This window comes from Strongylocentrotus purpuratus, unplaced genomic scaffold, assembly GCF_000002235.5.
Source record: "Strongylocentrotus purpuratus isolate Spur 01 unplaced genomic scaffold, Spur_5.0 spur5_scaffold_19, whole genome shotgun sequence".
Lineage (NCBI taxonomy): Eukaryota > Metazoa > Echinodermata > Echinoidea > Camarodonta > Strongylocentrotidae > Strongylocentrotus > Strongylocentrotus purpuratus.
Genome location: NW_022145604.1, coordinates 29,288,866 through 29,304,409, shown reverse-complemented (window position 1 = coordinate 29,304,409; position 15,544 = coordinate 29,288,866). Strand labels below are relative to the sequence as shown.

At 35.2% G+C, this 15,544-nt stretch overlaps 1 protein-coding gene across 2 annotated transcripts; it reads left to right on the top strand.

Moving 5' to 3' along the window:
- Positions 1-1,573: 1,573 nt before the first annotated feature.
- Positions 1,574-14,598, top strand: LOC589215 (uronyl 2-sulfotransferase). 2 transcript variants are annotated; one of them, XM_030990813.1, is made up of 9 exons: positions 1,574-1,615; positions 1,757-2,080; positions 5,636-5,709; positions 7,181-7,315; positions 8,372-8,481; positions 9,003-9,129; positions 11,940-12,031; positions 12,946-13,112; positions 13,506-14,598. In XM_030990813.1, exons 2-9 carry the CDS (start codon positions 1,927-1,929, stop codon positions 13,661-13,663), a joined length of 1,017 nt encoding a protein of 338 aa, XP_030846673.1. In that variant the 5' UTR covers positions 1,574-1,615; positions 1,757-1,926; the 3' UTR covers positions 13,664-14,598. The 2 variants fall into 2 exon arrangements, with proteins under 2 accessions (XP_030846673.1, XP_793957.4); XM_788864.5 differs by having other exon boundaries at positions 1,595-2,080.
- Positions 14,599-15,544: the final 946 nt, after the last annotated feature.

The following is a 15,544-nucleotide window of genomic DNA, read 5'->3' as shown; positions in this document are numbered from 1 at the left end:
ACACCCCCCTCCCCGGCCTCCTTTCCTTTGATCTGCGACTGGGCAGGCGGGGCTGCCACACCCAACCAGTTGATGATGATGGTGGTGGTGATTGTAGTATTATTCAGACGACAAAAGGAGAATGGACACAAAAGGGTAGTACGATTTGGTTATGTTTTACTTTCACTTCGTGTCGTCGTTTCAACGTTGCAAATATATAGTCTTGTATAAAGACGTTATTAGATATTCCCACATCTCCCCCCAAGCTTATTATCAACAGTTCAAGAGTTCTTATTGATTTCCAAATAGTTTCAAATCCAATAAAAATCCGAAATATAATCCTGTTTAAGAGTTCACGGATATTCTCCTTAATTGTGTTCTTCGAGTCCCGAGTCCATTCCAGTTTACTATTAAACCCAAATAAACACTGTCCAAACCTTTAAAGTCTTGTTCAGTTTCAGTAGTCTTGTATAAAGACGTTATTAGATATTCCCACAGTGATGATAATAATGATGATAATGATGGTCATGATGATCATAATACTGCTGCTGCTGATGATGATAATTGATAGGGGCCCTCTCATCTGGTGGCAGACTAGTCATAAAGAGGGCGTATCCATAAGGCCACGGGCATTTGGCGTATCAATATGGATTAGATGAAGGGGTACACTATATGGCCCAGAACCGATCGATGGCGATTGTTGTAAGGGTAAGCTTGAGCCCTGCCCACCTACCTGCCTACTATATAGCTTGTCAGCTGGAAAAAAAAATCGCCTCAAATTTCCTCTATTTTTCTCTACTTGAACATTATTTTCATTTAATGATCTTAATCCAAAACTAGTAACCAAATTAAGTTGTTAATATACTAGCGTAGGAATACGAACTCTATGTTCACCCTTTCTTATAATAGACAGCAGCTGACAGTTAAATCTTTATCAAAGTTTGAACATCCAAAAACGATTTCACTTATCGCTCATGTCAACATCGAGGGATCAAATTCAACAAATGACATTCATAATGTTCATCGAACTCTAGCTTGTTTCTTGTGTATTACCAGGCTGTAAAATATGTATGTATGTCAGCAGACGCGTACGCAAAGGGGGGGGGGGGGGTGTTTTTGGGGTTAACGCCCCCCCCCCCCTCCGGCCCCCTCTCATTTTTTTGAAGAAAAAATGAATACAATTCTTACCCCCTCCTTTTGCGTTTTGCTTTTCTGCACCGTCTACTAGTGCTGCTTTTCAGCTTGAACTTGAATAGGCCCATAGTACCATATTTTGATATACTTTGATTTATCGGCAGGTATCGATCTTCAGATTAACAAAAACAAAGAAACGGCGTTCAGCGTTTGGTATAACAACAAACTGCAATATATTTTATGATTTAGAACAACACTTCTTCTTCATTTTGACTTTTCAATCATTCATTTGGTGGTTTCTGAAGCAAGATTTTACAGTTTAGCTGAGACTGTTTTGTAGCGGTTTAGCGAAAACAAGTTGTTTACTTTATAAAAGTAAGGCTTCGAACTGTATTAAAGACGGAAGCCTTCGCACAGCATAGACCTGAATAAACTCCAAGAATACAATAGATCCTTGGTTATGCTGTCTGTTGAAATACAGGATTTAAATTGTCCAGCGTAGGTCCATCGCAAGTCCGACTGCTTCGAACTGTATTAAAGACGGAAGCCTTCGCACAGCATAGACCTGAATAAACTCAAAGAATACAATATATCCTTGGTTATGCTGTCTGTTGAAATACAGGATTTAAATTGTCCAGCGTAGGTCCATCGCAGGTCCAGTGCGTACTCGCCTCTTACTATCTTAAACTGGGATTCAATTTTGTATTTTAACAATGATGTTCTCACATGTTAAATCATTTCTTCATCATCGGACCTAATTATAATTAATAAAGCAATTGTCACATTTGGTAAGCAGCTAATCATTTGATAAAGATGAAATCGAAGAAGAAAGTGATTATATTTCTACTATCTTTCATCTTTGGGAGTGTTGTTGTGTTTAAGTTTAAGCCCTTATTGAAGGAAGAAGCGATGCATGTCCAAGACTTGACGAAGATGGAAATCAGATCTCATCGAAAAACAAATGCGGGTTAGTATGATTCTTCGGTTTGATTGAATGTTAAGTTGTTGATTGGTTGGTTACTATTGTTTGGTAAGTTGATTGGTTGGTAAATTGGTCTATGATTGATTGATTGTATGGTTGATTGAATTTTTGTTTTGACTGATTGCTTGATTTATTTATTGCACATCACTGCACATGTGATTGCTTGATTGATTAATTGATTGATCGACTGAATATTTGCTTGATTGACTGATTGAATTTGTGAATGTTTGCTTGATTGACTGATTGAATTTGTGAATGTTTGCTTGGTTGACTGATTGAATTTGTGGATATTTGCTTGATTGACTGATTGAATTTGTGAATGTTTGCTTGATTGACTGATTGAATATGTGAATGTTTGCTTGATTGACTGATTGAATTTGTGAATGTTTGCTTGATTGACTGATTGAATTTGTGAATGTTTGCTTGATTGACTGATTGAATATGTGAATGTTTGCTTGATTGACTGATTGAATTTGTGAATGTTTGCTTGATTGACTGATTGAATTTGTGAATATTTGCTTGATTGACTGATTGAATATGTGAATATTTGCTTGATGGACTGATTGAATATGTGAATGTTTGCTTGATTGACTGATTGAACTTTTGAATGTTTGCTTGATTGACTGATTGAATTTGTGAATGTTTGATTGGTTGAATGATTGAATGTTTGAATATTTGCTTGATTGACTGACTAAATTGTTGAATGTTTTCTTGATTGACTGATTGAATTTGTGAATGTTTGATTGGTTGAATGATTGAATGTTTGAATATTTGCTTGATTGACTGACTAAATTGTTTAATCTTTGCTTGATTGAATGATTGAATTTGTGAACGTTTGAATTGATTGAATGATTGAATGTTTAAATATTTGCTTGATTGACTGACTAAATTGTTGAATGTTTGCTTGATTGTCTGATTGAATTTGTGAACGTTTGAATTGATTGAATGATTGCATGTTTAAATATTTGCTTGATTGACTGACTAAATTGTTTAATCTTAGCTTGATTGAATGATTGAATTTGTGAATGTTTGATTGATTGAATGATTGTTTGATTGTTGTTTGTTTAATTGATTGATATGAGTTTTTAAATTTTGATCGATTGATTGATTGAACGACTGATTGGCTATAGTTGATTAAAATAAGTACGGAACATGCTCACACTATGATAAATTGCATTCCATTGTGCTTAACATAATTGCAAAAATAAACTTAAAATCATTTTTACTACATTATTGCTATTATCATTATTATTATAAGTAGTAGCAGTATAATTATTATTATTTTTAGTAGTAGTAGAAGTAGAAGTATAGTAGAAGTGGAAGTAGTAGCATGAAAATGATAATAATATTTAATATCATTATTGTTGGTGTTGTCGTTGTTGTTTGTATTATCATCATCATCTTTATCATTATTAATCATATTGTTATTGTTGTTTTCACTACATTAAAGATAATTGTACTTATGACTTTGCATGAACCTAACTTTGATTGAATATCGGTACAAATTCTTGCAAAGGGGAAAAATCTACTATAATATACGTCTTTTGAATTAAAATAAAATGAAATATTCCGAGGAAAAATGTAAAGCGTACTGAAATTTGAAATTTTCGATTCGTATTTGCTTAATGCATGACTTCGTTCTTTCATTATTCTATGGATCCGCTTGAGCCATAAAACAAGTTAATTCAATTCAATTCAAATTAAAAAACTTCCCACTTAAACGGTAAAACATGAAATACAACAAAGACAAATATATTATAGATCAATATTTCAAAATAGGCCTAGGCATTTGAAAGATTTAGAAACTAAATTTGCAATGCAAAGCAACCACTCGCTTTCTTCTTCTTTTCGTATTCCATTTTAATTCCTCCAATAAAATGAACATTATTTGTCCTTTATCAATTATATGATTTGGACTACGAATCTCATGATAATTGTATTTTTTTAATTGTATTATTTGCAAAATAAATTAAATGAATAAAACACCTTTTGTTAAATCCACGGCTGCTTTAAAAAAAATATCCAGATGGAATATGTATTAAAGGTTACTTAATGTAGTTCTTTGAATATCATAAATTGTCATATTTTTATCATCAGATCATGGTATTGTTATCTTGGTTACTCCCTTCTTCCCTGTCGATCGCTCCCCCCCCCCCCCTCTCATTCGAAAATGTCTGCCTTATATCTCTATTAATGTTCACCTTAAATTTACAATTCGAATAAAACAACACAAATAGGAACACGCATATAAGTGAATAAAAAGCAGAAAATGTATAAAAGAAGCAATAAATATCAAAATGTGGGATAGGGGTTAACAGAGCCAGAGGCCACTTAATAAAGAAACATAATAAATTTGGTGTAGAAAGTGTCGTTTTTAAGAAGAACACAAACCCACTGTGTTACGTTTCCCATTAACCTGTACCAATCTCAACTCAACAAAATTATAAAGAAAAGTATAAGTTAGAAAGAGTAATTTTAAAATGGGATGATGGAATAACAGAGCGTAACGGCCAGCCATTCAGGTCCAATGTAAAGATACAGGATGAAACTCAAACAATCAAACAAGTTGAAAACAGTTATTGTTCTTTCTGCTTGTACGGACAAGCAACGAAAGTAGTAAGGCAAACATTGACATTGCTGTTGTTGAATTATCTGGCACAAAAGCCAACTATATCGAGGTTTTCGAGGGTATAATACTCCGCCCGCTGGCCATGTTTTTGATTTGCATACGGAACTATAAATTATAAGGTGTCTCAAGAAGAGCGCAATACTTGAGATCTGCAATTTTAAAAACATCTTTGGCACAATAATTGACACAATAACATTTTTTTTTTTTTTGTAGAACATCATTTTCCTATAAAACAACATGCATGACATACGGATCAGGTGTGTCGAAGATAGCAGTCATATAAGAGTTCGTCAAATTACCAGGAAAAGGCTTTAACAAAATTAACGTTTAAAGGGTGCACCCTGTATGTTGTACGCCAGCATATAGAGCTACAAAAAAAAAATGTACAGTTACTAGTACGCGATCTCCACATGCAACCATCATTCTTTCACTTTTCTTAGTCAAAAAACAATTCTGATCATTAAAATAGCATAGATATTCTCATATTTGCTATTATCATTGTTATCCTTATTTCTCGTTATTATAAGCGTGTATTTTTTCTCTGTCGTCCTTCGATCATAATTATAAGATATGATATAAGCTTTGTTTGTCTTACCAAACGTGTACGATACATACAAACATAATAAACGAATATGAATAATTATCAAATACTATTATAACTATGACTTTGTGCTGTAATAGTTAAATAACAACAATTCAACCAAATTGTAGAAACATCTAATATTCAGTATTTTATTATTTTATCTATTTAATACAAATTAATCAACTTGAGTATTGAGTAGATTTGCAATATAATGGCAACTATAAACCATCTGAATAAAAATAAATAAATAAAAAAAAATCCGTATTCCATTTATCAATATGATTTATATACTCAATCATATGATTACTTTCCTATGTTCCTCTCACAGAAGGAAATAGTAGGCCTATATCTCTACCCACACAACATGGAGAATCACGATACGGTGACGTGGTTCATGGACAAGTAAGTCGTTTTGAGATAAGATTTATAATAATTTGACATCATAGACAGTAGTGGCATAGCGAACCGGGGGGCGTTTCACAAAACTTATCATCAGTGACAAACGACAATTTGTATTATAAGCTACTGAAATCCTTGCTTCTGATTGGTTATCAGCAGATTTATCACTGATTTTTGATATTTTGTCATTGAAAAAAGGCTTTGAGAGACCCCCCCCCCCCCAGGACTAAGGGTAAGCGGACACTTTTTTTTTTTGGAGTCCAAAAAAAATCGCAACGACTAAGCCAGCCGCTGAATAAGCGGGGGGTGGGGGGAAGAGGACACTTTTTTTTTTTTTTTTTTTTTTTTTTTTTTTTTTTTTTTGGGGGGGGGGGGGGGGGGGGGGTCTCCAAATTTGAAAATTTGACATTTTTCTTCGTTGGTGGGGGGGGGGGAGTAAGGTTACCTTTTTTAGGTCAGCCATGTGCATAATTTTTTTTTTTTTTTTTGTTATAATTAAAAAAAAAAAAAAAAAAAAAAAACCCAAAAGGGGGGGGGGGGTTGGGTTTTATTAGGGGGGTTTACACACATAAAAATACCAAAAGGGGGGGGGTTCAACCCCCCCCCCCCCCCCCCCTGCGTACGCGCCTGGCTACATAAATAGCCTTTGTTTCTCCTTTTCAAAGCATACGTCCACCTGTGTATGTACCATGGAGTGCACCGCTTGTGCATAAAATTGAATAATGATTACATAACTTTCATGAGCACGCATCCAGTATTTTGTCTCCGTGTATTTCACAGTTCGGTCTGTAATGACCTTTATCTGCTCATGCTCAGACTGCAACTATCACCTGGCTAGCTAAAGACCAGCTTTACTAACATATTTAAATTGTATGCAAATTGTTCAAAATAAGGTTGTTCTTGACAACCGTAAAGCTTGCCCGGAGCTTACCCGACATAGCAACAAGTAATGTATGCAGACTGGTAGTTCATTCATTAATAACAGTTTAATAGAATAACTCGCCACTATGTCCCTATACTATAGGAAAGAGACACCCATAACTTTGAATGTGACAGTAAGCCGGTCTATTGAAAGGAGAAAAGGAAAATAAAGGAAATTGAGTACATGAGTGAAAAGGGGATAGGAGGAATAAAAATGAAACGTGAAAAGAAAATTCAAGAATCCCCTCCCTCTCCAATAAAGGGCAATTTTTTTCTTTCTTCCATCCACCAATATGTTAGAACGATGACCCCTATCATAATGCCGATGTATACCTGTAAAATGTAACCGTGTTTGTGCAGTGAGTTCATTGTTTTTACTAGCTGATGTGTGCAATTATGTATCAATATAGAAAACACACAGGATACCATACAATTGAAAATATATTCCGCCGCCCCCCCCCCCACCCCCAAAGGCATACATAATTGATTCTGAATATGATGATGTGCATTTTGCTCAATTTCGTGAAGCTGATATAATGTTTGTCTATTTCAGGATCACATAATTATATACAACAGCGTACCAAAATGTGGTAGTCGGACGTTCGGAGATACAAGCCGAAAGATCTTCAACAATCGCTCCATTAAATATAATCGCTACAGTCTAAGGAACGAAAATAGACCCAAACGTGTAAGTCTTTTTCTCATTTAACTTAGAAATAATAATAATCAATAAATAAAAGAAATATATCATTCATTTCTTTGACGCGGAATAAAAGTGTGAAATACCAAAAAAATGTTGATTTGGCTGATTTACATAAACTATCTTCAAAAGTAAGACGTTTATTACTTTCGATTTAATTTCACTACAAGGGAAGTCAACCTTGGTTTTAATAAAAGCAGAAAATGGGAGAAACAAATAAGTGAAAGTTTGAGCAATATACGATTGGAAATAGGAAAGTTATAATTGTTTGAAGTTGTCATCAGTAAAACACAAACGGGCAACACTCACTGAGCTCCTTTTTCTAATTTGCTCTATACAGATATTATATTACCTTAGTTATAGATGACGAAATAGATTTATTTTATGCATAGGTTGTATACAAACTTATTTGCAATAATTATATTTAGGGGGGATTGTATGATTTCTTAAAGTGACTCGGTAACATTGTTGAAGATTGATGGAACAATTGCTTAATTTTTGTATAAAATGTTACTTATTATATTCCTCCTACTGTACTAACCCTCTGACATGCAAAAAATCTTGAAAAAAAATCTCAAACCACGAAGATATATGGTTTTCTTTGAAGACGTCACTGTTCAGCACCCTCTAACAGTGTTTAACACTAAATTTTCCCAACCATTTTTGAATTTTCCCAACCGTTTTTGAATAATAAAAAAGACATAAAACAGGCTATTAAAAATCTTTCCAACACTTAAAAGTCTGGAATGGTATGGAGAGCCAATTTATTGCTTTAAGACGATTTAAATTCACATAAAATGTAAATAAATTGTTCAAATATAGTTGGGAGAATTAAGGAATCGATCAGATCAGTTTTTCCCAATTTGTATCATTAATAATGGTCCGTTTTCACTGAAATGTTCAGATTATCTTTAATTGTACATCTAGCATTAAAGTCACTACCTTAACACCACTTTTTCCCATCTCAATAATGTTACCAAGTCCCTTTAAGGAAAAATTAAGATTTTTGAAAGTTTCTTTTTTCTTCTTCTCTCTCCCATGCAGGAAAAAAGACGAAGTATCGGCGAGATAAGGCGTCTGATCAAGGGTGTCAAGAGGCCTGCTTATGTTCAGGGTCATGGTTTCTTTCTGCCATTTCATCATCAGTTACATAAGTAAGTCATAAAATTAAAGCCACCCTCCCCCCCCCCCCCCCCCCCCCCCCCCCCCCCCCCCCCTCCCGTCCCCATCCGCGCATCATGCCATAAAACTATGTCACAATTTAAATTAATTGATAACTGAATATATTTTTATTTATTACCAGGTAAATAATACTTCGTTTAGGCGTACGAGCACAATTATTTTTTTTTTTTTTTGGGGGGGGGGGGCGAATTTTCTTGCCCGCATATAAACTTCCAACTTTATAAACTAAATTAATCCGCGCTTCTCGATGAAATATGTGCCTTGTCGTATAACTGATTTCATGGTTTGCGATGTCCATTCTGTGCCAACAAAAATGAGGTCCATCAAACTGCCTGAAAACGAGGCAGGGGTAACCGAATATTGAGATTGGCAAAAATATTATAAAATTATTCTCGGAGCGGTGGGCTGCATGCATTATATTATGATTAAGTTGAGAATTCGTTAATTCATTTTCATTCGATTTAATTTGTTTTCGTTTGACTTATTTTTGCAGTCCGCAACCTGTTTATATCAATTTCATACGAGACCCTGTTTCACGTATGGTTTCTGCGTTCTACTTCAATCGTTTTGGAGATGGATTTCTAGAACGAGGAATGCTAAGCGAAAAGCGAAACAATATGGTAAGTTTATAACTTATCGGCTGCCGGCAAGTGATAATGCCATAAAGCATAATTACCCGCATCCGAAGCCTATATTTAAAAAGATTGACTATAATATGAGACCTGGGGGCGTTTCACAAAAGTTGTCATAAGCTACTGAAATCCTTGCTTCTGATTGGTTATCAACAGATTTGTCACTGATTTTCGTCATTTGTCATTGAAAATAAGAATTATTAAATGGGTCCCTGGTTTAATTCAATACTTGTTTTTTTATGTATTGAGCAAAGTTTCAAACCTCTTCAACGAATTACTGGACTTTCCCCATTTTTTAAACATTACGAAAAATGAAAATCATGGAATTTCATAAGCAGATGATCCAAGATGAATATTATGGATCATGGCCAAACAGAGGATTTTTTTCTGTTGGGGACCGCGGGAAAATGCAATGAATTATTGATAATTTATTGCATTTTCTTTGGGTTTTTAATTTGTGGGGGCTGCCCCCTACCCTAGCCCCCGCTGCGTACAGTTATGATTCAGTGGCAAAGCAATGGCCTCGTAACTGTGAGGCCCCAGGATCAATACTGTGTCGATATGCTATATAAGTGCCCTTTTGTGGGGCATTAATCCTCATTACTGTCATTTATGACTTAAGGGCGTAGGTCCCCTAGTTGATAAACATAGTATCATACACATGCTTTAGCAGTCACGCAAAACAAACACTCGCCACTTGTTATTCAATAAAATATGAGAATGTATACTATTATCTAGATCTATTAGGAATAAATCAATGTCAAAATCATTTAATTTTTTTTGGTTATTTTATTCGGTCAAAAATTCTCAAACATAATACCAATTAAAATGAAACACATGTATTTCAAATATATGATTATTATAATACAAAATGATGACAGATCCACCCTTTATGACCAATAGTGTATGATAATAATGTAAAACACTTTAGAGACACGTTATGAAAACCCAGATTATTATTATTTTTTGAATTATTGTCATTATTATTATTGTAGTTATTATTATCATTAGCAATATTATTACTATTTAATGTTTTATTATCAATATAAGTAATATTATATACCTCACTTAAGAAATCCAGCCATCTGATTGGTCGAATTGCATTCATAAACTTCAACTGTTCCTGTAAAATTCCCGGTAACCATGCATAAAACATTTCAATATTTTTAATAACCATGGTTATTAAAAAAATAGGTCAGTCTCCATGGTTACCCCATAGGTTTACATGTTAAAAAATGGTTTGAGCGATGGAGGATACCATACGTGTGCGAAAAATTGGTCGGCAATTTCAATACAATTGAATCTCGATCGATCTTACCGACAATTTTATCTTGCATTGTTGACATGAAGACGAAAATTAACTCTCAAAAACAAAAAAACAACATCTGCCGATAGATCTTGATCTAAGTTCGTGCCAATATGCATTGCAAAAGTAAAAGAAGAGTCCGTATATGGAGCTTTTGCGAAGCATTCATCACACGCGAAGCCGGTTTCAATCCATTTTAATGTATATATTGTACAAAACTGCCATGCAAGTTAATAACGCGCGATGGCCGAGAGGTCTGAGGCGCTGCCTTTAAATAAATCACCTTTTGTACGCAAGAGTTCGAATCTCATCTTCGACCAAAAAAAAAAAAGTATTTTTTATTTTTTATTTTTTAGTCTATTTTTTTTCGGCATATAAAAGTATTAATGACTGCTTTAATATTCGAGAAATAGTTGTTTTCATACGCTCTCGGGAAGGTTACAATTGGGCTATTCCCCTCGGCAAGCCTCGGGGAATAGCACAATTCTAACCTTCCCTTGAGCGTAATAAAACAACTATTTCTCTCAAAGCAGTCATTAATACTATATTATTCTTATCATTATAGTATTAGTAACTATAATTATAATTATGATTTGTATTATCATCATTATCGTTATCAATATCTTTATAATGTTATTATTAATATCAATATTATTATTCTTATCATTTTTATCAAAATCTTTATTGGTATTTATTATCATTATTATTATCATTATGATTATTATTAATATTAGCATCATAACAATAGTACCGGTGCCTCTGCGGTCCAACCTGATATTGCTGATGCCCCTCGATGATTGGACCCATACTACGTCACTGGTCTGAGTCATCATTATCTCCCCCTTTCGAAGTATTATTATTATTATTTTTTGTTTACATCTGCCTCTCTCGACCCATGGTTGTGAAGGAAGTGGGTGTCTGGTATGCGCCATTCATTGAATACACTGAGTGCTATGATTCCCGGAGCTAAACTTAATTGAGTTCTGGTAAGAAAAAAGAAAATGAATTCTCTCAGAATCAAACAAAACTTACACTGAATGTTCAAGATTACAAATAAATATCATTTGCTAAACAATTTACAATAAAATATACTGGCTGAGTAATGAGCATATTGAAAGATAAGGAAATCAAAGTTAGTAGCCCCGACACCATTTGTGTAGTCCCATACACATCTTTCTGCATGTGTGTACAGTGCTTGTTGCTTTACCATGACTGGGCCAAATTTATTATGATTTTGATGACTCCAGACCCTTGCAGTACACACCATTACTTACATGCTACGTGATCAACTTGTTCTGATCCATTTCACACCTTTTATTTCACAATGCAATCGCATGACCAGAACTCACCTTTATCTTAAAGCGGAGGTAATAATATTCAAGTTCCCTTGGAAGTGACACAAACACGTTATGTGCCGTAATACATTTCTAAATAATATTATCATTAATTTAAATGTTCAAATCATTTCTGTTTTATCTCGTTTTCACATAAGTCTATCGAAGAGTGCATTCTAGACGGACATAACGAGTGTACCAACGCGGGCATGTATCCGCAAATTTTCTGCGGTTTTAATCCAAGATGCGGGTGAGTATAATTTTATCTGTATTCTGAGATTATGATGATTTAAAATGCGTTTTTTCGCCATGATAGTTAATGTTGACTGGTCACTTTTTAAACAAACATTAAAATGGAACATGGACAGCAATGTCGTGTTGTCGCCCAATTCCCTCGGTAGTGTGGAGAAAGTATAAATGCGGTCCTTGATTTTTTTATTTTTTTATTTGTTTCTAAAAAGAATAGAATCTTTTTGATTGAAGGTCCGAAAGATACAAAATTTCTCTATAATTATGACAAAAATTGTTTTTCCTCACAAAAAACAAAGTTTAGAGAATCTAGCCAGGCCCCCTTCCCGCCTCATTCGGCTGAGGAAGGGGTAAGGGGAGGAAAAGTAGAAGGGGTGGGGAGACAGTGTCGTACGCAGGATTTTTTCAAGGGGGGGGGGGGGGTTAACATTTTGAAATCGGGCCAAAAAATTTCGCAACGACTCAGCCCACCGCTGAATAAGCGGGGGGGGGGGGGGGGGGGTAAGAGGGCACTTTTTTTTGGTCCCAAAAAAAAATCGCAACGACTCAGCCAGCCGCTGAATAAGCGGGGGGGGGGGGGGGGGTAAGAGGACACTTTTTTTTAAAGCTAAAAATTACACACATAATACACACATAAAAAAAAACTGAAGGGTGGGTTTAACCCCCCCCCCCCCCCCCCCCCTGCGTACGCGCCTATGGGGAGAGTGATAGATGAATAGGTAAAGGGGGAGCGATTTTCATTTATTAACAGAAGAGGACAATGAAAATGAAAACCAAATTATGCTCTTCTCGTGCATATTTCAGGAGCTGTATGTAAATTTGAATACACCCCTTCCCGTCTCTTCTTTTCGCTCTCTCTCTCTCTCTCTCTCTCTCTCTCTCTAACTCTCCTCTGTATTTTCTTTTTAATAACAGGAAAAACACTACGTGGGCTTTGGAGCAGGCCAAGTCAAACATTGATAAATACTATACTTTCATCGGTATCACCGAAGAGTATGAAGCATCTCTGAGAGTCTTAGAACATCTCATGCCAGACATATACAATGGTACGACGGAGCTATACCTTTCATTTCTGAACGAAGGTAAGTCAAATATACGATTCCTTCATACTGGCATGGCCTGAACGCGATAAAACTATTGTTTATCTTATTTTGTATATATATATTTTAAAGTTCGTCCGAAATTTAGAGGTAAAAGCAAAAACAAAAACAAAGTGAATTTAACCAAGTGGCAATTGGGTGGAGAACTGTCTTCAATAAAACCAACGCTAGGGAGCAGATTTTGTACAATTCATGACGGAAAAGTTTCATTTTGTTGACGATTAGGTCCCTCGAAGAGGACCTAAGGCCGTTGGTCCTCTGGTTACTATATATAACAAGCATTTTATGCTTCCTTAGCAGTCAAGTAAAATAACCACCACTACTACTATCAGTTTTTTTTAAAAAATCTGTCTTCCGTTTCTCTTTATTCTACAGAAACCAGCAGAGTTCATTCAACCAAAACGAAAAATAAGCAGCCCCTATCTCAGGAGCTTAATGACACCGTCACAAAACTGTTTGCTGTCGACTACGAGCTCTATAATTACATCTATGACAAACATCGAAAGCTAAAAGCACGATTCGGAATCGACTAAGCCAGTGCGTACTGCCAGACCTCGCTATCAAGCTCCTGAGAATGCTAATCAACTCATTGCACACTATACCAGTAAAGGTTCAAGAGGTTTTTTTAAGGGGGGTGTTAAGCCCACCCAATTGTTTTCAAGACAACCCCCCCCCCCCCAAAAAAAAGGGGAAAAAAGAAAAGGGATTCACATGGAAAAAAAATTGAATGCAAGAACCCCACGCCCCCCCCCCCCACCCAATTATATATACTATTTATAATCTATGGAACTATTTCTGCATGCAGTATGCCAACCTACTTTAATATATTGTAAATGAGTGCTTTTGCTGTGTCTGTGTTGTACAAAACCTACTAGAGCCCGACGTTGCTTCAGTGATGAGTGATCTGTGCTCTTGTCGTATACGTTTGAAATTGTCTTTGTACTTTTCATCAAAATGAAGAAAAAACTGTCATATCGTTTCGAAATCCCTTTTTGCAATTTAAAAACACTGATTGATGATGATTACTTCAAGCCACTGCAATGTGTCTTGAATTGTCGAGAATAAAACGCCCTGGAAAATCTCTTTTTTTTTTAAAAAAACGTTTATATGACTCTTAATTTACAGCGCTTCAACAGTTGCAAAAACTATTCCAAAATAATTAAATTTGGAACTTGTCATATCTTTGAAACGCTTGTAGAGTCTCTTCTTACAAAATGAGTCCGGCTATACCAATATCCGAGTATAAAGCAAAAGCCATTTGAGTTGTGAAAAGGTGCAAAATCGATCAATTCTAACTTAAAGTAAAATTATGTTGGCTGGTATTAGCAAACTTGAGAGATGTGAACACGATATGGTAAAAAGGATTATAAAGTTTTGTATTCTGATCATTTAAAGAAGTATTTATTAAATATGTAGCTGTATATCTTTACATATGCAATCAACATTAAATGCTCGAGTGAACAATAAACTACTTTATTGAGTGATTTGTAAGATTGGTATTACGTCTCTAACTTTATATCTCCGTCTCTCACTCTATAAAGAGAGAGAAAAGGGTGGTAAGGGAGGGAGGTAGGAAGATAAGAGGGAGAGACATATACATATTTATATATCATAGAGAGAGAGAGAGGGAGAGATGGAGAGAGAGATAGGGAGAGAGAGATATAGAGAGAGAGAGAGAGAGAGAGAGAGAGAGAGAGAGAGAGAGAGAGAGAGAGAGAGAGAGAGAGAGAGAGAGAGAGAGAGAGAGAGAATGGTGGGGGATTCAGATTATAGCCCCACGCGACACAACCCCTCCCCAATAACGTCCAAACAAAAAGGATACCTGCCCTATATGGCTATAAAACAAAGGCACACGCATCTGCTTATAGTTCATTTGTCAAATATATTGAATTGAACTAAATGGCTTATTGAAAATACTGAGCATGCAGGGGCAGTACGAACGAAGGCTGAATTTATTATGTTCAGCTTACAATAACTAGCTTACACATTATTGTCATTATTATTAAGTATTTCGTGTCACCTGTGGATGGGAGGCGAAAAGCGAACTGAATCAATAATTATTATATGATTATGCACAATATGCAATTTATAAAAGATTGTTAAGGGTTCTGTTTATTACCCACAAACTTTGTTTTTTAATTCAAGTCGTTGCTAAGATTATTTTTAAGATATGAATGTGTTAGCAAAGGAAACAATACAGCTGGAAGAAATGTTGATTATACTTTAATTTTTATGCTTCACTCATTCATTGAGTCATTAATGTAAATATGTATTGAATTTATGAAAATAAAAACCTCGCTTGAGGATATAATAAGAGAAAAAAATATGTAATTATGTCAGCCTTGGGCCTCTCCTCGCCCAGTAAAATTGATCATGGGAATGTGTAGGTGGGCCTGCACACTGCACATTTCCCA

Bases quoted from the DNA above. Each gene is read 5' to 3' on its own strand.
- LOC589215 (XM_030990813.1), top strand. From the start codon at position 1,927: ATGAAATCGAAGAAGAAAGTGATTATATTTCTACTATCTTTCATCTTT. The intron at 7,316-8,371 runs GTAAGTCTTTTT...TCTCCCATGCAG, and splicing joins ACGAAAATAGACCCAAACGT to GAAAAAAGACGAAGTATCGG. The intron at 9,130-11,939 runs GTAAGTTTATAA...TTTTCACATAAG, and splicing joins GCGAAAAGCGAAACAATATG to TCTATCGAAGAGTGCATTCT.